This window comes from Atractosteus spatula, chromosome 14 (assembly GCF_055471065.1).
Source record: "Atractosteus spatula isolate fAtrSpa1 chromosome 14, fAtrSpa1.hap1, whole genome shotgun sequence".
In the NCBI taxonomy this organism is placed as follows: domain Eukaryota; kingdom Metazoa; phylum Chordata; class Actinopteri; order Semionotiformes; family Lepisosteidae; genus Atractosteus; species Atractosteus spatula.
The window spans coordinates 14,074,813-14,099,154 of record NC_142719.1 but is presented as its reverse complement, the minus strand read 5'-3'; the positions used below and the strand labels follow the sequence as shown (position 1 = coordinate 14,099,154).

Sequence of the window (24,342 nt, the reverse complement as noted above, 5' to 3'; positions counted from 1 at the left end):
CTGTAATGGGCTTCCTCTTCTAGACTCCAGTTTTTTTGGGCAGCCCTCCCTTGTCACAGTGGAGGAGGGAAGGGGAGATTATGGTTGTGTAGTTCTTTCAGGTTTATCTTACACACCTGCTTACACTCTGAACACTTCTGGTACGATACCACATTTAATTTAATTTATGTGCTTAAAGATTTATTAGTCTCAAATGGTACGAGGACCAATGGCTTTCAACGGTGTCCTGAGTTAAAGGTGGCTTTTACTGTTCTGTATAAAGCAAACCCCTGGGTACTCCTGTTCGGGTGCTCTTTACAGAGCAGGCTCAAGACCGCACTCGAAACCTGTGACACCTCGGGGCTCTAGCAGCGCAGGATGGGACAGCAGTCAGATGGTACGATCTCTTCACACAGGAAATGTGAATAAACAGCACTGTACTACTGGATTGTAGCACAGCATGCGTGTATCAGAAGGACTTCCGGAGATAGTATTGTTCTAACAATTAAAGACTTAAGCATGAACTTTTGTGCCAAGCCAATGCACTGCAGGTGCTTATAACAATAGGAACTAGTTTTATTTGCTGAACTGTTATTTAGTAGACTGTCCTTAATGCAAGAACATCAATTCCCTGTTTAGACCTTAGTAAATGTTTGAATAAAAGCTGGACTTTTTTTCTGCAGTTCTATTTTCTGACAGAAGGGAGATGGCAGTGCCTGTGCATTTCTGACATCAGGAAAAGGGAATGCAGGTTGTTTTTATTTCCACTGTAGGGCAGATGAAAAGCTGTGAAGTAGTTTTAAGTAAGGAACTTAGAAGTTACTGAGCGCATTACAGAAGGGAATGAAACTTGCAAATACAAACTTGTAGTAGGGAAATGTGTTCAGCTGATCCTGAACCTAAGTCTTATAGACTTCGGGAGAAGGCAGGTTTTTTTCATTCTGATGTTTGAATGCTTGTGTGCAGTAGCTCAGGTCAGGTCATTCGTTTACGCTTCAGACTGAAGAAGAGTGTTTTATAGGCCAGTCTTCAATCTTTTAGGATGTGTTTTCAGTAAATGGTTGTGCTTTTGTGTAGTTGTGCAATTTAATAATTAGGTCAAACGCCTCCTGTAACTTGAAAGAAAAAGGGAAAGGGGAGACACATGGGCCTCAGGCTGGAGGTTCGAGGTTCCATGAAATGGCAGCTAAATGTGATTTTTCTCCGGTGTTGGAAAGTTTATTTTGTAATTGAGGCTGTGGTTCAGCTGGAAGGAAGGGAGGTGATTTTCTTGAATTTGGAAAACTGTTGAATTTTTAGTTTGATTTATGTAAAATATGTAGTTATTTCATTTTTCCTAAAATAAAATGTTTTTTTAATAAAATTTTGCAATTTTTCTTTCACTAAAAAGTGTACACATAAACATACAAGAAAATGAATCAAGAAAAGTTCACTTTGTGTACTGGGTCAAGCCTGTGCTCCGCTGGGTTGATCCTCCATCATGAGGTCTCTTGCTGCCAGATCACCAGAGAGCTCTGAAGGTCAACATTGTGACCTTGTGCCAGTGGTCAGACTACAGGCCTAGAGACAGCCCTTCTAGAGGCAGGATATCGCAGTTTAGGATGAGGGGCTGAGGGGGAATAAAGAGGTACCAGGTTCACAAGACGGCGGTCATTCTTGATGGATATGGGTGAGATCCTGGGATTGGGCAGCTCCTGAGTAACTGAAAGAGCCACTGAGGCAGAATGGAGGGCAATCCTGTCAAAGAACAATTCCATTGGTCTTAAGTTGGGCCAGAGGAAGGTGTTTGTGAGACCCTGTGTGAAAACAAGGCCACACTGCATCGGCTGTGCTTGTTTTTAGTATTCTTGCACTCGACTGCGTCGCCTTTGACTGCCCTGCGTGTCATAAAGTGGCAAGCGAGCCAAGTCCTGTATCCTGATCTCTGGAAAGGTAAGTGAAAAGCACCATATGGACAAATAAAGCTAAATTAATTTGAAGAATGTAAGAAAGGAGACAGGTCAGGGTGTATTTTAATAACAAGTCTACCAATTTTAATATGCTTTTTAAGAACTTGTGTACGAAATATGATAGGTCTACGTATTAATGTAAGAAAGCTGTAAATATCTTTGAAGTGCAGCCCTGTGAGAAGTGCAGTGTAGGATGCTGTACCACAAGTGGCCTGCTAGATGGCAGTGTTGAAGACCTGTGACCTGAGCTGCTGTTAGAAGTGGAAGAGCAAGTTTATACATAAATCATGAATTTTTGTTGCAGTGGCTGTCTGAGTGCTGTGGCTTTGATGCATGTTGTCACAGGGACCTCAGTAGCCCTGGGTCCCTGGCTTCCCCAGGCCCTGTCTCAGCAGCACCCCTAACAGGCAGTCGGTGGCAGTGCTGACTGTGGGCTCCTCCTCCCCCAGAAACAGCAGTGGCCTGTACTCCCCTCTGGGCACAACGCACAACACCCTGAGAGAAAGAGACGCAGACCTGTAGGAGTCTTGTTCTGGACACGCACTGCTGTTGTCACTGTTCTAAGCAACAGCACAGTTTGTATATGAAGAATGACTTTCATCCCAATGCACTTCTGCTTCACCTCCGACTGAAGTGCAGTCCCAGTGCACAGCAGGTCAGGGGAGCAGAGAGAAACTGCTGCCGCAGTTCAGGTAAGGGGGGGCTAAAAGGAGTCCAGTGTGATTAACACCTTTGCTCTGACCAACAGCTATGACCAAGTAGTCAGGAACTTGATTTAATCTTATCCAAAGAACAACAATTCTTACAGTACAGTTGCTGTGGTCACCATGGGTGTGGAAGTTACAATCTAGAGGGAGGAGCGCCACCTACTACTCAACGTAAAGCAGCACTCAGTACTAGCAGTACCACTTACATCCCCTCTCCCTCCTCTTACCAGTCATAGATGTCACTCCTTTCGGGATCAGGGTCGATCTGTACCCACTGCCCGATGGACCAGGCGCACGGAGGTCTGAGTGGACTGCTGACCACACCGCCCCCGCTCTCCGTCTTGCTCAGCCTGCCTGCTGGCATCTCGCAGCACAGGAAGTAGCTGCAGAAACACGCAGGGGAGACGGGAGAGGGGTGAGAGGGGAAACCATGCTCTGCCATGAGACTGGGGTCCGCTCTCTCGCGCGGACTCTGCATACCACCCTCCTCGCCTCACTCACTACTCGTTTTCCGCGCCTGTCTCCATCGTGCTCTCTGCCCATCCTCCAGCCGCCTCCCTCCAGCTGCGCCCCGGCGCCCTCTCTACGTTCCAGCGGATGCACTTGTAAAGCCCGCTCCGTGACCCCAGGGCGCCGCCGGCGTGGAAGGGGGAGGGGCGGCAGTAGCGGAACGCCGAGATGCGGCAGCCCGGCCCGAGCTGCACCTCGCCGCAGTTGAACTGAGAGAGACTGAGAGAGATGGGGGGATAGCAGAACAACTCAAGAAAGGGTCCCTGAACAAGTCGAGGCCATTTACCTGATATAACATGCCAGGGAGGCAAGGTAGTAGCTTGGACCACATGAATAGGTAAACTAATTCAGGCTCCCACTCTCCTGTTTTCAGTAATTGGTTTCATTCTGATTTATTTTTGTGTACTGTACAGTATGTCACAGTTGTTTTCTTGTTTATATCATAGTCAGCTAGGGACATCAGGACCACTGACACAGTGGCTGTTAGAGCACTCGGTCTATGCTGCCCAAGCCTCTCTTGAGCCCCCTGCTCTTAAATGTACTTCCTCTTAGATTTCTAGGCTTCACTGTTGACCCTGAGGAAGTACACTTGCCAGGTTGTGGAAGGTAGGAAGAGAGCGAGCGTGGGTCTGTGTGTGGGGTGTTGAGCAGTGCGGGTGTAGTACTACAGTGTACCTGCAGGGGTCAGTCTCCTCCAGGGACAGGAGGCCAAGGGAGGCATACATCAGCACCAGCTGTTCCAATCGACTGCACAGTAGGTGGGAAAACTGTAACAGCTGGCAGACAGGCAGAGGTAGACACGGACACAGAGAGAGAGGGTGAAAGGTAAGATTATTGGGTGATCACATCTACTGCAGTACCTCCTCTCTCTGCTACCTTCTATGTTACTGTCCTTGCGTTCCTCACCCTCTCGCCCTTCTCCCCCTCCTGGGCTCAGCCCACCTGTCCGGTCTCTCACCCGAGTCCGAATGGGCTGCGGCAGGGGCCTGTGGCTGGGGGCCACGCTGCGTGCGGTCGACTCCAGGTAGGCGAAGTAGGGCTGGCAGCTCCTGAAGAAGGTCAGCACAGCCTCGGTGAAGCCCTCCTTTGGCATCCGATCCCGACTGCACCCCGGAGACACAGATAGACATCAGAGTCACAGGACTGTATGGCACTGCACTGCAGAAGGGGACCCCGTGCTCAACTCCCCTGTTACATCAGGGATCCCCTCACTCGTGGATGTGGTGTGTGGCTTGGGAGAGCCTCTGGGGGTACACAACAACATTCATTCATTCAATATACACAACATTTGGAATCTGAAACATGGGGGGTCCATTGGATCTAAAGTGAATGGGTTAGGCCCCCTGTAGCACTGGGCTGCTGTCCTGCACTGTAGTTTGTTTCAGTACTACTACAGTTTGGGTAATGTCCCCTGGTGGAGTGTGCTAGATTGCACTGAACTACACTACACTTTGCAGTACTACACTGCACTGAACATACTACACTTTGCAGTAAAACACTGTACTACACTGCGCTGGACTGCACTACACTTCACAGTACTACACTGTACTAGACTTTACTGGACTATACAGTACTTCACTTCGCAGTACTACACTGTACTAGACTGCACTTTGCAGTACTACACTGTAGTAGACTGCACTGAACATACTATGCTTCGCAGTACTACACTGTACTAGACTTTCCTGGACTACACAGTACTACACTTCGCAGTACTACACTGTACTAGGCTGCACTGAACATACTATGCTTTGCAGTACTACACTGTACTAGGCTGCGCTGGACTGTACTACACTTTGCAGTACTACACTGTACTAGACTTTCCTGGACTATACAGTACTACACTTCGCAGTACTACACTGTACTAGACTGCACTGAACATACTACGCTTTAGAGTACTACACTGTACTAGGCTTCGCTGGACTGTACTAGACTTTCCTGGACTATGCAGTACTACCCTGTACTAGACTGTGGAGAACTACAGTACACTTTGCAGCATTACTCTGTAGTATACTGCACTATACACTGCAGTACGATGTACTACTATGAGGTGTCGTATAGCATTGCAAAGTACAGTACAAGGTGGTGTAGAAGCGTGATCCTGTCCACCTGTAGAGCAGGTGCATCTGAAAGTCGTCCACTTTCTTCAGCAGGCACTGCAGGTGGTGCTCGATCGGCCACAGCTTCTCGTCCACAGTGCCGACGCGGCAGTAGGTGTAGGGGTGGCTCCCAGGGGGCTCTGTGGACAGAGGCGGACAGCAGTACTCCTCACAGCCAGGGGGCGGCCTGTGGCTGGCTCTGTCTGCAGCAATACACTCAACGACGGGAGCACGCCTGTAGCTCCCCACCCTCCTGCAGCCATCTGTCAGGCCAAAGACATGCAGCCACACGCAGAGCAGTGTGCTGCTTTGGCGGGGCAGAGAGGCCGGCTGTGAACACGCTGGACTACAGGAAAGGCACACTCACTCACAATCCGAACTGGCTGTTAGAGCTCCTTGGGTGTAGGAGGGGAATGACTCCCATTTGTGTCAAAGAGGAGATCCAACAGATAGTGTAAGCGAAGAGAGCGAAGACCACTTTCAATCACAGTTTGGAGAGATCGCTATGGACAGACAAGAGCCTCACGCTGATGTACAGGTCTTTCGGTGTGGATCAGATGACCCCAGGCTCTCTCACCATCCCAGGCAGCTGGCTGCTCCAGTGTCTCTCCCTGACTGGTGCCTAGGAACAGGGTCTCTTGCCTAGGGTCCTCTTCAGGAAAATCCCCTGGCTCATTTCTGTGGGACCGGGCCTTGACGGATGTCATCTCCCAGAGTGGGGAGGATATAATTTCCTTCTGCTGTCTCTAGTGGGTCTATCTGAAACACACTAAGACAGCTAAACACACACAAACAAGCAGCTGTTCTGAGAACACAAGATGGTTAAAAGACAAGAAGCGATCTGTCCTGCTTGTTTGATGATCAATAGCTAATTGATTCTGAAATATTATTGAATCATGTCTCTCACACACAGTCGGATCTTTAACAGCGAAGGCAGGCAGACTGCCACAGACCCCAACAGAAATACCTCACACTCAGTGCTAAAGAGCACTAGAACAGTCTCCATGTCTTCCTGTAGTAAATCACAGTAAAGACCAGCGGAGCTGTGGTATAACAGGGCAAAATCAGAGGTGTCCTTACCTGGGGCGCAGATAAACTCTATATATTAAACTCTAACACACCACAGTAAAGTGTACCAAACTACACTACACCATGGTAAACTATATTAAACTGTAATACTACATTGTAAACTCTAGTATACTGTAATAAATTATACTACAGCATAGTAAACTATAATACACCATGGCAAACTGTAATAAACTACACTACACCACGTTAAATTGTAGTCAGCTACATAAAACTTTACTACAACATAGTTAACTATGGTATACCATGTAAAATACAGTATAAAGTTTTTTCATTGTTATAGTATAAATGTAACTACGGTATTAAACAACAACACATTTAGAATCTTCATTCAAACTTATAACAATATTAGTTTATTACAACGGTTTGGACTATAAAATGATAGCGTAATGTACCCGTCCCATTTTAAAAATTGATTGTATATAAAGAGACTAATCATATTTTAAAAAAACTGATGCTAATAATAACAACAACATAATTTTAGCCATATCAAAACAAATGTTGGATGTTTTCGCTGACCCTCACTCCTAAAATCCGCAACAAGGTAGTGTGGTCGCGGACGTGAGGAGTAAGTATTGATAACCGTACTTAGAAAAGTAAATTTCATTCGATAAAAAGTCTAACGGCGTTACTCACCACGCCCTCGCGCCTCGGGGCACCGCCTCCGGCGCCGCACGTGATCTGCCGGCCCGCGCAGAGGATGTATTGCAATCCTATTGGCTGATAAGTACACCCCGCCTCCTCCAGTTCAGGCAGGGGCGTGTCTTACCAGCATGACCGGAATAGAGCAGAAAGCAGAGATTCCTGCGGAGTGCGAAAGAGCGAGTACAAGGATAGTTCCATGCTGAAAAGAGAAGAAGGGAAACACAGCGTTTCGGCTGTGGGGTAGATAACTCTGACAGCCACCGTGGGAAAGCGTGCGCAATCTGACATGCACAAAGAACAGTGTGTGCGTGGAATGGGGAAAAGAGTCAAAACATGTTGCAGGTTCAGGAAGGTCAAGGATAAGGACCCGTTTATATACAGTATACTGTAAACATACCCTTGTGCGACTAGTTCCTTCCGTCAACAGCAGCTGCCATTTTCTCTGTGGAAATGCTGTTGCGTGTTTTTTTTTATTTTTGGCGGTCAGATCTGCTCCCCACCCCAGAGTCAGAGCCCTCGCCCTTCGCCCCAGGTGGCTGACCCTCGCACACATCGTGCCGGATGATGGCCCGCGTTAAGCAATTCCCGCTCCTGCCGCAAGGCTGCGCCTAAACGACTGCCTATAGCTGACACGGCAGGAATCTCAGAATGTTACTTCTCAGTGCAACAAAGCAGATGTCTCTTAGATTTGGTTATAATTCCACTAGTGCTGTTGCTGCTGCTACCGTGTTTATATATAAGTACAACAGTGATGTGGCGTCAGTGAGTCTTAGAGTCTCAGGCATGCAGTGTGCAAACAGCACAGTGCAGGAACACAGCTGTGCTGGATCACAGGGCAGTGTGCAATCAGCACAGTGCAGGAACACAGCTGTGCTGGATCACAGGGCAGTGTGCAATCAGCACAGTGCAGGAACTCAGCTGTGCTGTATCACAGGGCAGTGTGCAATCAGCACAGTGCAGGAACACAGCTGTGCTGGATCACAGGGCAGTGTGCAAACAGCACAGTGCAGGAACTCAGCTGTGCTGAATCACAGGACAGTGTGCAATCAGCACAGTGCAGGAACACAGCTGTGCTGGATCACAGGGCAGTGTGCAATCAGCACAGTGCAGGAACTCAGCTGTGCTGGATCACAGGGCAGTGTGCAAACAGCACAGTGCAGGAACACAGCTGTGCTGGATCACAGGGCAGTGTGCAATCAGCACAGTGCAGGAACTCAGCTGTGCTGAATCACAGGGCAGTGTGCAATCAGCACAGTGCAGGAACACAGCTGTGCTGGATCACAGGGCAGTGTGCAAACAGCACAGTGCAGGAACACAGCTGTGCTGGATCACAGGGCAGTGTGCAATCAGCACAGTGCAGGAACTCAGCTGTGCTGGATCACAGGGCAGTGTGCAATCAGCACAGTGCAGGAACTCAGCTGTGCTGGATCACAGGGCAGTGTGCAATCAGCACAGTGCAGGAACACAGCTGTGCTGGATCACAGGGCAGTGTGCAAACAGCACAGTGCAGGAACACAGCTGTGCTGGATCACAGGGCAGTGTGCAATCAGCACAGTGCAGGAACTCAGCTGTGCTGGATCACAGGGCAGTGTGCAATCAGCACAGTGCAGGAACTCAGCTGTGCTGGATCACAATGACAGACCCTCCCCCTCCTCTAAAACAAGGGTGGTGTCTGAAGTTCCCCAGCACTGTGGACTCTCTGCAGCCTCTGTACACTGCTCTGGGTGAATCTGACAATAAGCAAATTTAAATATGCATGGAGCATTTTCTTTCCTGAGTTTGTGTTGGTATTAGAAGTGTGTCCAGATCTCAGTGTGTGTGGCGAAGGCGTTGGCAGTGCGCTTGATGTACTTGTTCATGTGTGGTTGTTTGTATTTAGGAGTGTGTGTGTTTGAACTGCAGTAAGTGTGAAGGGCTGGAGTGGAATGTGGGGTAAACAGTGAGAAAGTGAAACAGACAGACTTCCTGTGAGCAGGAAAGGACAGCAACATATTTCCTGTCTCTCTGTCCCTGACATACAGGCACCCCACTGCCTCACAGCCCATAGGGACCAGAGAGTGTGTGACTGTGTGTGCGTGAGTGTGTTCAGGTTCTCCAGTGTCTCTCCTCACTGAGACAGTAACTGCTGACAGACAGGCACTGTCCAGTGATGGGTCTGTGTTGTAAATGTCTGTAGATGTTGTATTGATTGTGTCTGCTTTGGCAACACTGTGTAATTCACCAGTCAGGCCAATTAAACTGTTTGAATTTGAAATCTCTGAGAGGACTTTCGTCTTGAAACCCGAAGGAGCCCAAACTGTTTCTTCCGGTCTGGCGTCACCCCGTGAGAAGTCCGGTTTAGGGGTGTAAAGAACAGTCAGTAACAACAGAATGAGGGTGAGGGGGAACTGGCACCGCGAGTTTAACAATGCGAAGTTTCGAGAATGTGCGTTTGTACGAGTGAGAGTGTAAAAAATTCAGAGCTATTTCAGACCACATAATACTCCACAATCAGTCCGTGTGCGCTATTTACACGACTTTACTGCAACAATGTTCTCTTGTGGCAGGAATAAAACACCACTAATCTGCAGAAGAAAAATACCGACGGGTCACATGACCTCCTCAGGCGCGCTCCCGTCACCTCCACGCGCTCTCCCTATCCGGCTCGAGCACCATCTGCAGCTCCGCTCGAGTGACCAGCCCCAGCCCGCTCGAGCCACAGCAGCGGCAGTTAGACGGCGCTCGAGGATCATCAGCCCTAAGGAAAGACACAACAAACTCAGATTTTACCCTCCTACACCCTTTAATAAAACAAAACAGCAGCCGAGAAGTTCCAGTTCAGCGAGAGAGAAAACGCCTCGCCGATTCTGAAAACTGGGGGGTTTCATTTCTTTCGCGGTCGGATAAAGGGATTGATGAGTCTCTGCGGAGCTCGCTGGGCTGTGACTGCTAAGTCGCGCTAGAGGGAGGAGGAGGAGGGGAGAGAGAGAGGGGGGAGGAGGAGGAGGAGAGGAGAGGAGCTCCAGTCGACACCGATGCGGATTCTCTCTGTCCGCCTGCCCGCCCGGCCCCGCGAGCTCACCGGCTGTGCCTCCTCCGCGGTGCGCGTGGACAGCGGCACGGGGCGCCTTGCACGTGCCTCTGGGAAACAACAGTCCTGCGTCCTGACGCGGCGCGGCGCGCGGCTGTGACTCGGCGGGCATCGCTCGCGCCGTCCCGGCTCTTTGTGCGGGTCCCCCGTGTGTCGCCGGGGGCGGAGGCGGCGGCGGCGGGGCGGCGGGGAGGACATGAGGCAGCGCGCCGGGGGCTCCGGCCGCGGTGACTGCGGGTGGCGACGGGGCGGCGGCGGAGACCCGGCGGGCTGCGGCGAGAGCCTGTCTGAGCCCTGCTGGTGACGCAGACAGACTCCCAGGAAAGAGAGAGAGAGGCAGGAGGCAGGAGGCTGCGCGCCGGACACGCACAGCGCCTCTGCGGGTGAAACCGCTCTCGCTACCCGCTCTGCTGGGACTGGCGGCGGGCGGCAGGATGGCCAGCGACGCGGGCCAGGTAAGCCACAGTACTGACAGTGCCCGCGGGTGACGGAGGGGTCTGTGCGCCCCGGGGTCTGTCCTCGAGAGTCATGAGGGAGGTCGTGTCAGGATGGTCGAAACCGAGCTCGGTCCGGACGGGCTCCTGGGGCTCTGGAAGCCGGGGTGCCGGCGGACAGGTGGCTCCGGCCGGGTGTCTAGGCTGCAGGTTCCGCGCAGGACTGTATTAACAAGGTGACGGGTTGGTAAGGAAGTTCCCTTTTAGGAAAGTTTTGAACAGTCTTATTTTTGATATTTCTTAAAATCGATTTAAACGGTTTTGTGATAAGTTTGTAAGGATGATATAAAAGTAAAGTGTGGGGTGATGTGAGCTGTACTGGAGCTCTGTGCTCTCTGGATGAAGTTAGCGTGCTGTATTGGAGCTCTGTGCTCTCTGGATGAAGTCAGTGTGCTGTACTGGAGCTCGGTGCTCTCTGGATGAAATCAGTGTGCTGTGCTGGAACTCTGTGCTCTCGGGGTGAAGTCAGTGTGCTGTACTGGAGCTCTGTGCTCTCTGGATGAAGTCAGTGTGCTGTACTGGAGCTCGGTGCTCTCTGGATGAAATCAGTGTGCTGTGCTGGAACTCTGTGCTCTCGGGGTGAAGTCAGTGTGCTGTACTGGAGCTCTGTGCTCTCAGGGTGAATTCAGTGTACTGTACTGGAGCTCTGTGCTCTCTGGATGAAGTCAGCGTGCTGTACTGGAGCTCTGTGCTCTCTGGATGAAGTCAGTGTGCTGCGCTGGAGCTCTGTGCTCTCTTGATGAAGTCAGCGTGCTGTACTGGAGCTCTGTGCTCTCTGGATGAAGTCAGCGTGCTGTACTGGAGCTCTGTGCTCTCTTGATGAAGTCAGCGTGCTGTACTGGAGCTCTGTGCTCTCTGGATGAAGTCAGTGTGCTGTACTGGAGCTCTGTGCTCTCTGGATGAAGTCAGTGTGCTGTACTGGAGCTCTGTGCTCTCTGGATGAAGTCAGTGTGCTGTACTGGAGCTCGGTGCTCTCTGGATGAAATCAGTGTGCTGTGCTGGAACTCTGTGCTCTCGGGGTGAAGTCAGAGTGCTGCACTGGAGCTCTGTGCTCTCAGGGTGAATTCAGTGTGCTGTACTGGAGCTCTGTGCTCTCTTGATGAAGTCAGTGTGTTGTACTGGAACTCTGTGCTCTTGGGGTGAAGTCAGTGTACTGTACTGGAGCTCTGTGCTCTCTTGATGAAGTCAGTGTGCTGTACTGGAGCTCTGTGCTCTCTGGATGAAGTCAGTGTGCTGTACTGGAGCTCTGTGCTCTCTTGATGAAGTCAGCGTGCTGTACTGGAGCTCTGTGCTCTCGGGGTGAAGTCAGTGTGCTGTACTGGAGCTCTGTGCTCTCTGGGATGAAGTCAGAGTGCTGTACTGGAGCTCTGTGCTCTCTGGATGAAGTCAGAGTGCTGTACTGGAGCTCGGTGCTCTCTGGATGAAATCAGTGTGCTGTGCTGGAACTCTGTGCTCTCGGGGTGAAGTCAGAGTGCTGCACTGGAGCTCTGTGCTCTCAGGGTGAATTCAGTGTGCTGTACTGGAGCTCTGTGCTCTCTTGATGAAGTCAGTGTGTTGTACTGGAGCTCTGTGCTCTTGGGGTGAAGTCAGTGTACTGTACTGGAGCTCTGTGCTCTCTTGATGAAGTCAGTGTGTTGTACTGGAGCTCTGTGCTCTCTGGATGAAGTCAGTGTGCTGTACTGGAGCTCTGTACTCTCGGGGTGAAGTCAGCGTGCTGTACTGGAGCTCTGTGCTCTCGGGGTGAAGTCAGTGTGCTGTACTGGAGCTCTGTGCTCTCGGGGATGAAGTCAGTGTTCTGTACTGGAGCTCTGTGCTCTCGGGGATGAAGTCAGAGTGCTGTACTGGAGCTCTGTACTCTCGGGGTGAAGTCACGAGTGTGCTGTGTGTCTCACCAGCTTGCTGCTCCCTGGGTGTTTTAAATATTACAGCCAGGCTTTGGGCTCTGTGCCAGTTGACACCTTGCAGAGCTCTTGTTGATCCTGGTTATTAAAAACTCGCAGACAGGAGTGGGGTCTTGGGCTGTGTAGCAGCCGCTGGCTGGAGCTCTTCTTCCCCACAGGAAGGGGGTGGCAGTTTGCCGAGTCCTACAGCCCTCTGCCTCTCGCCCTTGTCTCTGGAATCGGGCTGTTTTCACGCCTTGTGGCAACTGAAAACACAGACCTGTCCCTTCTGTGCAGAGGGGCTTCTCGGCGTCAGTCTGCTGGGCCTTTTCCTCCATTTCCTTTTCTTACTGGTGTCTGTGTGTCCCGTGTGGACAGTAGTGCACAGTGCGCTGACTTTGTTGAAAAGCTCTCCAACAACCTCGTTGTTATAATACACTCCAGCGGCTCGGCTCGGCAGGGCTCTGAGTAGCTGTTCAAGCCCTTCCTATCCTGAAGGAGGTGAAAGGAAGATACTGCAGCAGAGAGGCGAGATGAGCCCCTTGGCCCGTCACAGAGACGCATCAGCGCACACAGCAGCCTGATTGGACATGTGCACCCCAGAATCATCTGGGGAGCACAGGTGAGCCGCACAGGCTGGGGGGAGCACGCAGAGTGCGGCCTATTGTACAGGAGCTTGGGAGAGTGTGGGGTTTGAGCTGGAGCTGGACGCCCCGCCAAGCCACCGCTGCAGGGGGAGCTCTGAGTCTCAGGGGTTCAGGCACTGAGGGGCTATGGAGTTCAGGAGCTCAGCGCCTCATGACCCCAGAGGCTCAGGAGCTCAGGGGCTGGGGGGCTCAGGACCCCAGAGGCTCAGGGGCTGGGGGGCTCAGGACCCCAGAGGCTCAGGGGCTGGGGGGCTCAGGACCCCAGAGGCTCAAGGGCTCAGGAGCTCAGGACCCCAAAGGCTCAGGACCCCAGGGTCTCTGGGGTCAACACCTCAGAGGGTCAGGAGCTCAGGACTGCAGGGGCTGAGGGGCTCATAAGCTCAGGACCTCAGGGGTTCAGGGGTCAACACCCCAGAGGCTAAAGACCCCAGGGGCTCAGGAGCTATCTCACTGGAACACCCTCCCAGAAGTGGGCCTTACAGCTGCGTTAGGGCGGTACGTGCTGGAGTGTGGGTTAGAAGCTGTTGTTCTGCCGAGTAAGTCAAGTTAGCCGCTGCCTGTATCTCTGTTGACCTCTTAATCTTTATATTCCCTCTACCTTTCCTCTGTCTGTTCTCTTCTCTCCCTGTCTCTTTTCTCTGTTTCCCTCTCTTCTGTCTATCCCCTCCCTCTCCCTGTCTCTTTGTCCCACTTGCTCTCTCTGTCTGTCTATCCCACTCTCCCTCTCTCTCCGTCTGCAGGGGGACGCAGTCTTTTCCAGCCCCTCTCTCTCCCCCCAGGGCTGCGGAGAGCTCAATCGCAGTGTAACTCCCCCCCTCCCCCTGCCCTGCTGGCCACACCACCGCGAACTCTGCCTTCGCCTGGAGACCAGCAGGGTGGTGCAGGCTGGACATGGGCGAAAAGACCTGGGTGCTCATGTGGACACATCCCTTATATCTTCTAGACAAGGTGGAAAAGAAAGAAAGGATAGTGGAATGTCAGGGTTGAGAGGTAGAGGCGCAGAATTGAAACCCACTGGGAGGGTTTGTGTTCCTGTCCTGCGTGCCCAGCTGTCAGTCAGCTGTAATATCCTGTTACAGTCCTCAGAGACAGTGACTGAGTCAGCACACACAGGGGACTTCTTCAGAATCGACAGTGAACGTGAACCAGAGGACATGAGTGTGGAAACTGTGTGAAAGTGCTTTAATACCTGAGAATGGGAGGCACCTGTGGGAGTGTGGAACAGGCGACCCAGCCATGTTGTTGTAGACCGAACATCAGAGTCTCGAGCCCTGTGACTGGGCTGTGTCAGTGTCCTGGACTCCACAGGGACTAGAAGAGTCCAGAGCCTGTGACTGGGCTCCACAGGGACTAGAAGAGTCTAGAGCCCTGTGACTGGGCTGTGTCAGTGTACTGGACTCCACAGGGACTAGAAGAGTCTAGAGTCCTGTGACTGGGCTGTGTCAGTGTCCTGGACTCCACAGGGACTAGAAGAGTCCAGAGCCCTGTGACTGGGCTGTGTCAGTGTCCTGGACTCCACAGGGACTAGAAGAGTCCAGAGCCCTGTGACTGGGCTGTGTCAGTGTCCTGGACTCCAAAGGAACTGGAAGAGTCTAGAGCCTGTGACTGGACTGTGTCAGTGTCCTGGACTCCACAGGGACTAGAAGAGTCCAGAGCCTGTGACTGGGCTGTGTCAGTATCCTGGACTCCACAAGGACTAGAGGAGTCTAGAGGCTGTGACTGGGCTGTGTCAGTGTACTGGACTCCACAGGGACTAGAAGAGTCCAGAGCCCTGTGACTGGGCTGTGTCAGTGTCCTGGACTCCACAGGGACTAGAAGAGTCCAGAGCCCTGTGACTGGGCTGTGTCAGTGTCCTGGACTCCACAGGGACTAGAAGAGTCTAGAGCCTGTGACTGGGCTGTGTCAGTGTCCTGGACTCCACAGGGACTAGAAGAGTCTAGAGCCCTGTGACTGGGCTGTGTCAGTGTCCTGGATCCACAGGGACTAGAAGAGTCCAGAGCCTGTGACTGGGCTGTGTCAGTGTCCTGGACTCCACCGGGACTAGAAGAGTCTAGAGTCCTGTGACTGGGCTGTGTCAGTGTACTGGACTCCACAGGGACTAGAAGAGTCCAGAGCCTGTGACTGGGCTGTGTCAGTGTGCTGGACTCCACAAGGACTAGAGGAGTCTAGAGGCTGTGACTGGGCTGTGTCAGTGTACTGGACTCCACAGGGACTAGAAGAGTCCAGAGCCTGTGACTGGGCTGTGTCAGTGTGCTGGACTCCACAAGGACTAGAGGAGTCTAGAGGCTGTGACTGGGCTGTGTCAGTGTACTGGACTCCACAGGGACTAGAAGAGTCCAGAGCCCTGTGACTGGGCTGTGTCAGTGTCCTGGACTCCACAGGGACTAGAAGAGTCCAGAGCCCTGTGACTGGGCTGTGTCAGTGTCCTGGACTCCACAGGGACTAGAAGAGTCTAGAGCCTGTGACTGGGCTGTGTCAGTGTCCTGGACTCCACAGGGACTAGAAGAGTCTAGAGCCCTGTGACTGGGCTGTGTTAGTGTCCTGGATCCACAGGGACTAGAAGAGTCCAGAGCCTGTGACTGGGCTGTGTCAGTGTCCTGGACTCCACAGGGACTAGAAGAGTCCAGAGCCTGTGACTGGGCTGTGTCAGTGTGCTGGACTCCACAAGGACTAGAGGAGTCTAGAGGCTGTGACTGGGCTGTGTCAGTGTACTGGACTCCACAGGGACTAGAAGAGTCCAGAGCCTGTGACTGGGCTGTGTCAGTGTGCTGGACTCCACAAGGACTAGAGGAGTCTAGAGGCTGTGACTGGGCTGTGTCAGTGTACTGGACTCCACAGGGACTAGAAGAGTCCAGAGCCCTGTGACTGGGCTGTGTCAGTGTACTGGACTCCACAGGGACTAGAAGAGTCCAGAGCCCTGTGACTGGGCTGTGTCAGTGTCCTGGACTCCACAGGGACTAGAAGAGTCCAGAGCCCTGTGACTGGGCTGTGTCAGTGTCCTGGACTCCACAGGGACTAGAAGAGTCCAGAGCCCTGTGACTGGGCTGTGTCAGTGTCCTGGACTCCACAGGGACTAGAAGAGTCTAGAGCCTGTGACTGGGCTGTGTCAGTGTCCTGGACTCCACAGGGACTAGAAGAGTCTAGAGCCCTGTGACTGGGCTGTGTCAGTGTCCTGGATCCACAGGGACTAGAAGAGTCCAGAGCCTGTGACTGGGCTGTGTCAGTGTCCTGGACTCCACCGGGACTAGAAGAGTCCAGAGCCCTGTGACTGGGCTGTGTCAGTGTCCTGGACTCCACAGGGACTAGAAGAGAATAGAGCCCTGTGAAGGGGCTGTGTTAGTGTCCTGGACTCCACAGGGACTAGAAGAGTCTAGAGCCCTGTGACTGGGCTGTGTCAGTGTACTGGACTCCACAGGGACTAGAAGAGTCCAGAGCCTGTGACTGGGCTGTGTCAGTGTCCTGGACTCCACCGGGACTAGAAGAGTCCAGAGCCCTGTGACTGGGCTGTGTCAGTGTCCTGGACTCCACAGGGACTAGAAGAGAATAGAGCCCTGTGAAGGGGCTGTGTTAGTGTCCTGGACTCCACAGGGACTAGAAAAGTCCAGAGCCCTGTGACTGGGCTGTGTCAGTGTCCTGCTACAGCAGCAGGGGTCCGTGTTGTTTCCTGGTTCCCCATTGCCAGCAGTGAGAGAACTGAGGCTCCAGCTGCAGCCCCAGATGGGTGTGACTCCGGATCTTGGGGTAACACGAGCTGCCCTGTAACCTGATCGCCGCGATCGTGTTGCCTCCAGTTGTTTTGGGGCTTTGTGCCCGTCTGCATCTTCAGCTGGCCAGATGCCCTGAATGGATGCAAAAGCCCTGTAATGAGGTCATTAACGCTCCGTTAGAGCTCCTGCTAGAGAATACTCGCTCAGTCTGTTCGCTTAATCATGTTTTCTGTGTTTCTTCTTGCATCCATGTGCTTCGTACATCTGACGGAAACCGTCAGAAGTGCACTGTTGAGATTGTCCACCTGTTCTGTGCAGGATTAACAGATACCGGGCCCAGCTCTTGTGTGCCTGGAAGCGATGCCTCCTCCTGTGTTGTGGGTGCCTGTGCGCTGCCGGCTGTGGATCTCTGGCTCGGGCTGCGCTGGGCTGCGACTCCAGCGTGCAGCTGTGTGCCGCTCTGCTCCAGCAGGGTGTCAGTCTGCATGTGGTTTATCGCACTGCTGTGGTCTGGCCGTGTCTGCCAGCATGGGGAGTCTCAGCGTGGCCGTCCCGGGTGCCTGGGTGGGTCTGTAATAATGGGCTTGGCCTGCAGTGGACCCGAGCTAAAAATAGCTGGTGTGATTTCAGTTCGTACATATTTCTGACTTGTCTCTCGAGTCGACCCTCCCTGTCCACACTTGTGTTCCCCTGCAGTGCACAGAGCCGATGCCTGACTCCAGTCTGCCTTGCTTGCAACGTGTCGGCAGCAGCTTATGCTATAAAGCCTTAAAATGAGCCTGTGTGATTATGGGATGTACAAGGATTACCCCTGAAATGTGCTTGGAACACATTTTGTCTTTACTGCTAGTGACTGAAGAATAGGCAGAGCAGTGGAGCTCCTGAATGCATTATGTCGTGGAGTAGAGCTGAATGGATACTAGAAGCACAGAGCACTGCCCTGCTCCTGCTGCTGACCGACAGCACAGAGCACTGCCCTGCTCCTGCTGCTGATGGATACGGCACAGAGCACTGCCCTGCTCCTGCTACTGACTGAAAGCACAGAGCACTGCCCTGCTCCTGCTACTGACTGAAAGCACAGAGCACTGCCCTGCTCCTGCTACTGACGGATACAGCACAGAGCACTGCCCTGCTCCTGCTGCTGACGGATACAGCACAGAGCACTGCCCTGCTCCTGCTGCTGACTGACAGCACAGAGCACTGCCCTGCTCCTGCTCGTGACAGATACAGCACAGAGTACTCACATCAGTGTGAGTGGGTTATATGTATAGGCTCTTCTGACTCTGAAGTGCACAGCTGACTCTAGTCTCATAAAAAGCTCTGCCTGTGCTGTACCTTCCAGCTAGCAGCCTGAGCCGTAGCAGCGGTGGGACTTGGCGCAGTGTTGCACCGAGCTGCTGAGCAGGCTGCCCTGCGAGGCGAGTATCACCTGTGGTTACATGAGGGAGAGGGAGGAGCGCGGCACAGGTGACGGCGTCTGGTTACCTGGAGCCACGTCGTCATGGTGACGGCTCTCCACTGACGTTCCGGGATGAGGTCGAGTGGCTGTCAGCTGGGTGGGCGGGGCCCGGGACGTTCCCAGGATACCGGCTCTGCGGGGGCAGTGAGAGTTGAGAGATGAGGTGGGACACTGGGGCCCATCAAGCCCTCAGAACGTACCCAGGAGAGTATTGACTTACCAGCACCCTTTTCAGCAGTGGGGTGGTGTGAGCCGCATATATTATTAAGCAGCGTCGCCTTCGCAAACAGACACAGCAGCGTGTGGCAGAGCGGAGCCCGATGCAGACAGACACTGACGTTCAGGCCCAGAGACAATTCCTTTCCTGCGTGTTGCAGAGCTGCCCGTGCTGCAGACAAACATGCGTGTACTGTATACAGCAGTGGTTCTCAAACCATTTGGACCAAGTACCACCTCCAAGTCATCTTCTGACAGGAGCCACAGTGACCGACATGAGCGCATGCGCAGGCTCACACACACTCACACACACGTGTGACACAAACAGCACTGAGCACTTAGATCATTTGGATCGCACCGCCCTGTCGCTGCTAGCACGAGCGGTGCTGGCTGTCAGGTTCAGCAGGTTCGGCAGCAGAGCTAGTGTCGGTGGCCGATAGGGTTACCGCACATCCAGATTATCCCGGCCGTGTCCTCTATTTTGATCCTTATATCTCCGTCCGGGGGGAATTTTCAAATAACCCGAAATGTCCGGGATTTCGGTCCCGTTATTTTCACCGTGAAGAATAATTAACAAAAGTTATAAAGACAGTTGGAAGGAGAGGGAATTTCTCAACTTCTCTAGTTGGCTTCTCCCCCTACGCTGTCGTTCGGGTTTGGTCCTGTGCGTGTGCGACTGTGTCACGAGAGGGCGAAATCGGGCGCCGGTGTCTGTAACCAGTCTGTGCGGTGCAGGAGCATTCCCTCGAAGGGCTCCCTGTTTTGTTTCTCGTTTTCCTGCCCTCAGAGCGAAAGTGTAAATTCGCAGCAGGACTAAAACGTACATTTCCGTGTTTTCGAAGGGGCAGAGAAGAGGGGGAAGCTGAGAGTTTGGTCTGTGCACGCCTGGTACTTCTGTCTCCGTGGCAGATAAAGGTGGACTTGACTTGCAAGCTCACGTCGACTCACACAAACACTAAAAGGCGACGCGAGGGGAGAGTTCGTCAACAGAATTAACAGATTCTTTGTCAAATCTGGCAGCAAAACAGAGGATTCTGTTATTGCAGCAGAGGGGACTTGTGCATTTCACAGTTAAACATCATCACAGTTACTTTACAGATGAACACAAAACGTGGGATATTTTGAAAACCCTCTCCATCCCGACCCCCTTCCCAGATAAGGCAACAGGAAAGCACCCCTAGTGGCCGATGTGTAATCCTCCTCGTTCTTAATGGGTGAGCGTGCTCTACTGGTGCTGGCGTCAGCACTCAGCGTCTGTTCCTTTCAGCCATGACATGATTCTTGATTTTTGCGAGCTGTTCGTTTTCGGTCGCTTGTTCTGTTGGCGAACGTGTCTCTGAAAGCTCGAGAGGAGTACGAACACTCAAGTATTAGCGCGCGCTGTATCAACGTAGCTAAGTACGTAGGCTGCGTATTTGACATATAAACTAGAAAATATGAAAACCCGTCTCAAGCTTTCTGAAACCGATTGCAGATTACAGATGAAAAATGTACATAATTTTTAATTATTCGATTTTTAATTCCCAATTTTTCAGTGCACACAACAAATTTCCAGGGTCATCTGGAAAATGATACCACCTGGGGGTGCCCCGCGTACCGCAGGTTGAGAACCACTGGTATACGGTGTTCGAGGACTTGGTGTCAGAGAGGCCGGGGCACGGATAGGCGTGATTATGTAGCTGCAGAGAAGTACCGACATCGTCTTTCTTGTGTTTTGTTCTTTATCTAGAAGTCCTCATTGTTTGTGGTTTTCCCCACTCTGTCAAGAGATTGAAGTCTGATTTACTTATACACAAGAATCGGAATCAAAACTACTGTACCTCCCAACTCGACTGCTTGGCCCTGGTGGAGAGTCCTCACTGCCCTGACAGAGTACAGTGTGTGTGTGTGCTCTCTCTGTCAGGGCAGGGAGGAGTGTGTGTGTGTGTGCTCTCTCTGTCAGGGCAGAGAGGAGTGTGTGAGTGTGTGTGTGTGCTCTCTGTCAGGGCAGAGAGGAGTGTGTGAGTGTGTGTGTGTGCGCTCTCTGTCAGGGCAGAGAGGAGTGTGTGAGTGTGTGTGTGTGCGCTCTCTGTCAGGGCAGAGAGGAGTGGTTGAGTGTGTGTGTGTGCTCTATCTGTCAGGGCAGCGAGGAGTGTGTGTGTGTGCGCTCTGTCAGGGCAGCGAGGAGTGTGTGTGTGCGCTCTGTCAGGGCAGCGAGGAGTGTGTGTGTGTGCGCTCTGTCAGGGCAGCGAGGAGTGTGTGAGTGTGTGTGCTCTCTGTCAGGGCAGCGAGGAGTGTGTGAGTGTGTGTGCTCTCTGTCAGGGCAGCGAGGAGTGTGTGAGTGTGTGTGCTCTCTGTCAGGGCAGCGAGGAGTGTGTGAGTGTGTGTGCTCTCTGTCAGGGCAGCGAGGAGTGTGTGAGTGTGTGTGCTCTCTGTCAGGGCAGCGAGGAGTGTGTGAGTGTGTGTGCTCTCTGTCAGGGCAGCGAGGAGTGTGTGAGTGTGTGTGCTCTCTGTCAGGGCAGAGAGGAGTGTGTGAGTGTGTGTGCTCTCTGTCAGGGCAGAGAGGAGTGTGTGAGTGTGTGTGCTCTCTGTCAGGGCAGAGAGGAGTGTGTGTGTGTGTACTCTGTCAGGGCAGAGAGGAGTGTGTGAGTGTGTGTGCACTCTGTCAGGGCAACGAGGAGTGTGTGAGTGTGTGCGCTCTGTCAGGGCAGCGGGGAGTGTGTGTGTGTGCGCTCTCTGTCAAGGCAAAGAGGAGTGTGTGTGCGCTCTCTGTCAGGGCAGAGAGGAGTGTGTGAGTGTGTGCGCTCTCTGTCGGCAGAGAGGAGTGTGTGAGTGTGTGTGCTCTCTGTCAGGGCAGAGAGGAGTGTGTGAGTGTGTGCGCTCTCTGTCAGGGCAGAGAGGAGTGTGTGAGTGTGTGTGTATGCGCTCTCTGTCAGGGCAGAGAGGAGTGTGTGAGTGTGTGTGCTCTCTCTGTCAGGGCAGCGAGGAGTGTGTGTGTGTGTGCTTTCTCTGTCAGGGCAGCGAGGAGTGTGTGTGTGTGTGCTCTCTGTCAGGGCAGAGAGGAGTGTGTGTGTGCTCTCTGTCAGGGCAGAGAGGAGTGTGTGTGTGTGTGCGCTCTGTCAGGGCAGCGAGGAGTGTGTGAGTGTGTGCGCTCTGTCAGGGCAGCGAGGAGTGTGTGAGTGTGTGCGCTCTGTCAGGGCAGCGAGGAGTGTGTGTGTGTGCGCTCTCTGTCAGGGCAGCGAGGAGTGTGTGTGTGTGCGCTCTCTGTCAGGGCAGAGAGGAGTGTGTGAGTGTGTGCGCTCTCTGTCAGGGCAGAGAGGAGTGTGTGAGTGTGTGCGCTCTCTGTCAGGGCAGAGAGGAGTGTGTGAGTGTGTGCGCTCTCTGTCAGGGCAGAGAGGAGTGTGTGAGTGTGTGCGCTCTCTGTCAGGGCAGAGAGGAGTGTGTGTATGCGCTCTCTGTCAGGGCAGAGAGGAGTGTGTGAGTGTGTGCGCTCTCTGTCAGGGCAGAGAGGAGTGTGTGTGTGTGTGCGCTCTGTCAGGGCAGAGAGGAGTGTGTGAGTGTGTGTGTGCTCTATCTGTCAGGGCAGAGAGGAGTGTGTGAGTGTGTGTGCTCTATCTGTCAGGGCAGAGAGGAGTGTGTGAGTGTGTGCGCTCTCTGTCAGGGCAGAGAGGAGTGTGTGCGCTCTCTGTCAGGGCAGAGAGGAGTGTGTGAGTGTGTGCGCTCTCTGTCAGGGCAGAGAGGAGTGTGTGTGTGTGCTCTCTGTCAGGGCAGAGAGGAGTGTGTGAGTGTGTGCGCTCTGTCAGGGCAGAGAGGAGTGTGTGAGTGTGTGTGTGCTCTATCTGTCAGGGCAGAGAGGAGTGTGTGAGTGTGTGTGCTCTCTCTGTCAGGGCAGAGAGGAGTGTGTGAGTGTGTGCGCTCTCTGTCAGGGCAGAGAGGAGTGTGTGCGCTCTCTGTCAGGGCAGAGAGGAGTGTGTGAGTGTGTGCTCTCTGTCAGGGCAGCGAGGAGTGTGTGTGTGTGCTCTCTGTCAGGGCAGAGAGGAGTGTGTGTGTGTGTGCTCTCTGTCAGGGCAGAGAGGAGTGTGTGTGTGTGCTCTCTGTCAGGGCAGAGAGGAGTGTGTGAGTGTGTGTGTGTGCTCTCTGTCAGGGCAGAGAGGAGTGTGTGAGTGTGTGCGCTCTGTCAGGGCAGAGAGGAGTGTGTGAGTGTGTGCGCTCTGTCAGGGCAGAGAGGAGTGTGTGAGTGTGTGCACTCTCTGTCAGGGCAGAGAGGAGTGTGTGAGTGTGTGTGTGTGCTCTCTCTGTCAGGGCAGAGAGGAGTGTGTGAGTGTGTGTGTGTGCTCTCTCTGTCAGGGCAGCGAGGAGTGTGTGTGTGTGCTCTCTGTCAGGGCAGAGAGGAGTGTGTGAGTGTGTGTGTGCTCTCTGTCAGGGCAGAGAGGAGTGTGTGAGTGTGTGTGCTCTCTGTCAGGGCAGAGAGGAGTGTGTGAGTGAGTGTGTGTGCTCTCTGTCAGGGCAGAGAGGAGTGTGTGAGTGTGTGTGTGCTCTCTGTCAGGGCAGAGAGGAGTGTGTGTGTGCGCTCTGTCAGGGCAGAGAGGAGTGTGTGTGTGTGCTCTCTCTGTCAGGGCAGAGAGGAGTGTGTGTGTGTGTGCTCTCTCTGTCAGGGCAGAGAGGAGTGTGTGTGTGCGCTCTCTGTCAGGGCAGAGAGCAGTGTGTGTGTGTGTGTGCGCTCTCTGTCAGGGCAGAGAGCAGTGTGTGTGCGCTCTCTGTCAGGGCAGAGAGGAGTGTGTGAGTGTGTGCGCTCTCTGTCAGGGCAGAGAGGAGTGTGTGCGCTCTCTGTCAGGGCAGAGAGGAGTGTGTGAGTGTGTGCGCTCTCTGTCAGGGCAGAGAGGAGTGTGTGAGTGTGTGCGCTCTCTGTCAGGGCAGAGAGGAGTGTGTGAGTGTGTGCGCTCTCTCTGTCAGGGCAGAGAGGAGTGTGTGAGTGTGTGCGCTCTCTGTCAGGGCAGAGAGGAGTGTGTGTGTGTGCGCTCTCTGTCAGGGCAGAGAGGAGTGTGTGAGTGTGTGCGCTCTCTGTCAGGGCAGAGAGGAGTGTGTGAGTGTGTGCGCTCTCTGTCAGGGCAGAGAGGAGTGTGTGTGCGCTCTCTGTCAGGGCAGAGAGGAGTGTGTGAGTGTGTGTGTGCTCTCTGTCAGGGCAGAGAGGAGTGTGTGTGTGCGCTCTCTGTCAGGGCAGAGAGGAGTGTGTGTGTGCGCTCTCTGTCAGGGCAGAGAGGAGTGTGTGTGTGTGTGCGCTCTCTGTCAGGGCAGAGAGGAGTGTGTGTGTGTGTGCGCTCTCTGTCAGGGCAGAGAGGAGTGTGTGAGTGTGTGTGCTGTCAGGGCAGAGAGGAGTGTGTGAGTGTGTGTGTGCTCTCTGTCAGTGCAGAGAGGAGTGTGTGTGTGTGCGCTCTCTGTCAGGGCAGAGAGGAGTGTGAGTGTGTGCTCTCTGTCAGGGCAGAGAGGAGTGTGTGAGTGTGTGTGCTGTCAGGGCAGAGAGGAGTGTGTGAGTGTGTGTGCGCTCTCTGTCAGGGCAGCGAGGAGTGTGTGAGTGTGTGTGTGCACTCTGTCAGGGCAGCGAGGAGTGTGTGAGTGTGTGCGCTCTGTCAGGACAGCGAGGAGTGTGTGAGTGTGTGTGTGTGCTCTGTCAGGGCAGCGAGGAGTGTGTGAGTGTGTGTGTGCGCTCTGTCAGGGCAGCGAGGAGTGTGTGTGTGTGCGCGCTCTGTCAGGGCAGCGAGGAGTGTGTGAGTGTGTGTGCTCTCTGTCAGGGCAGAGAGCAGTGTGTGAGTGTGTGTGTGTGTGCTCTCTCTGTCAGGGCAGAGAGGTGTGTGTGTGTGTGCTCTCTCTGTCAGGGCAGAGAGGAGTGTGTGTGTGTGCGCTCTGTCAGGGCAGCGAGG

General features: G+C 53.3%; 2 protein-coding genes across 2 annotated transcripts in view; one reads left to right on the top strand and one right to left on the bottom strand.

Annotated features, from left to right (window-relative positions):
- Positions 1–2,159: 2,159 nt before the first annotated feature.
- On the bottom strand, positions 2,160–6,010 carry c14h19orf67 (chromosome 14 C19orf67 homolog). The gene is made up of 7 exons (XM_088933267.1): positions 5,819–6,010; positions 5,252–5,381; positions 4,104–4,248; positions 3,821–3,921; positions 3,137–3,364; positions 2,863–3,018; positions 2,160–2,423 (listed from the first exon to the last, which is right to left on the bottom strand). Exons 1-7 carry the CDS (start codon positions 5,946–5,948, stop codon positions 2,279–2,281), a joined length of 1,035 nt encoding a protein of 344 aa, XP_088789393.1. The 5' UTR covers positions 5,949–6,010; the 3' UTR covers positions 2,160–2,278.
- Positions 6,011–9,609: 3,599 nt separating this feature from the next.
- The window catches only part of LOC148820710 (serine/threonine-protein kinase N1-like), a 47,811-nt gene continuing 33,078 nt past the window's right edge, over positions 9,610–24,342 (top strand). The window contains exon 1 of the mRNA XM_088933054.1: positions 9,610–10,497. Within this exon, the coding sequence (XP_088789180.1) occupies positions 10,477–10,497 (21 nt within the window). The 5' untranslated portion in view covers positions 9,610–10,476. The remainder of the gene's footprint in view (positions 10,498–24,342) is intronic.

Bases quoted from the DNA above. Each gene is read 5' to 3' on its own strand.
- c14h19orf67 (XM_088933267.1), bottom strand. From the start codon at position 5,948: ATGACATCCGTCAAGGCCCGGTCCCACAGAAATGAGCCAGGGGATTTT. The intron at 3,019-3,136 runs GTGAGTGAGGCG...GTGTTTCTGCAG, and splicing joins ACAGGCGCGGAAAACGAGTA to CTACTTCCTGTGCTGCGAGA. The intron at 2,424-2,862 runs GTAAGAGGAGGG...TCTTTCTCTCAG, and splicing joins AGGAGTGACATCTATGACTG to GGTGTTGTGCGTTGTGCCCA.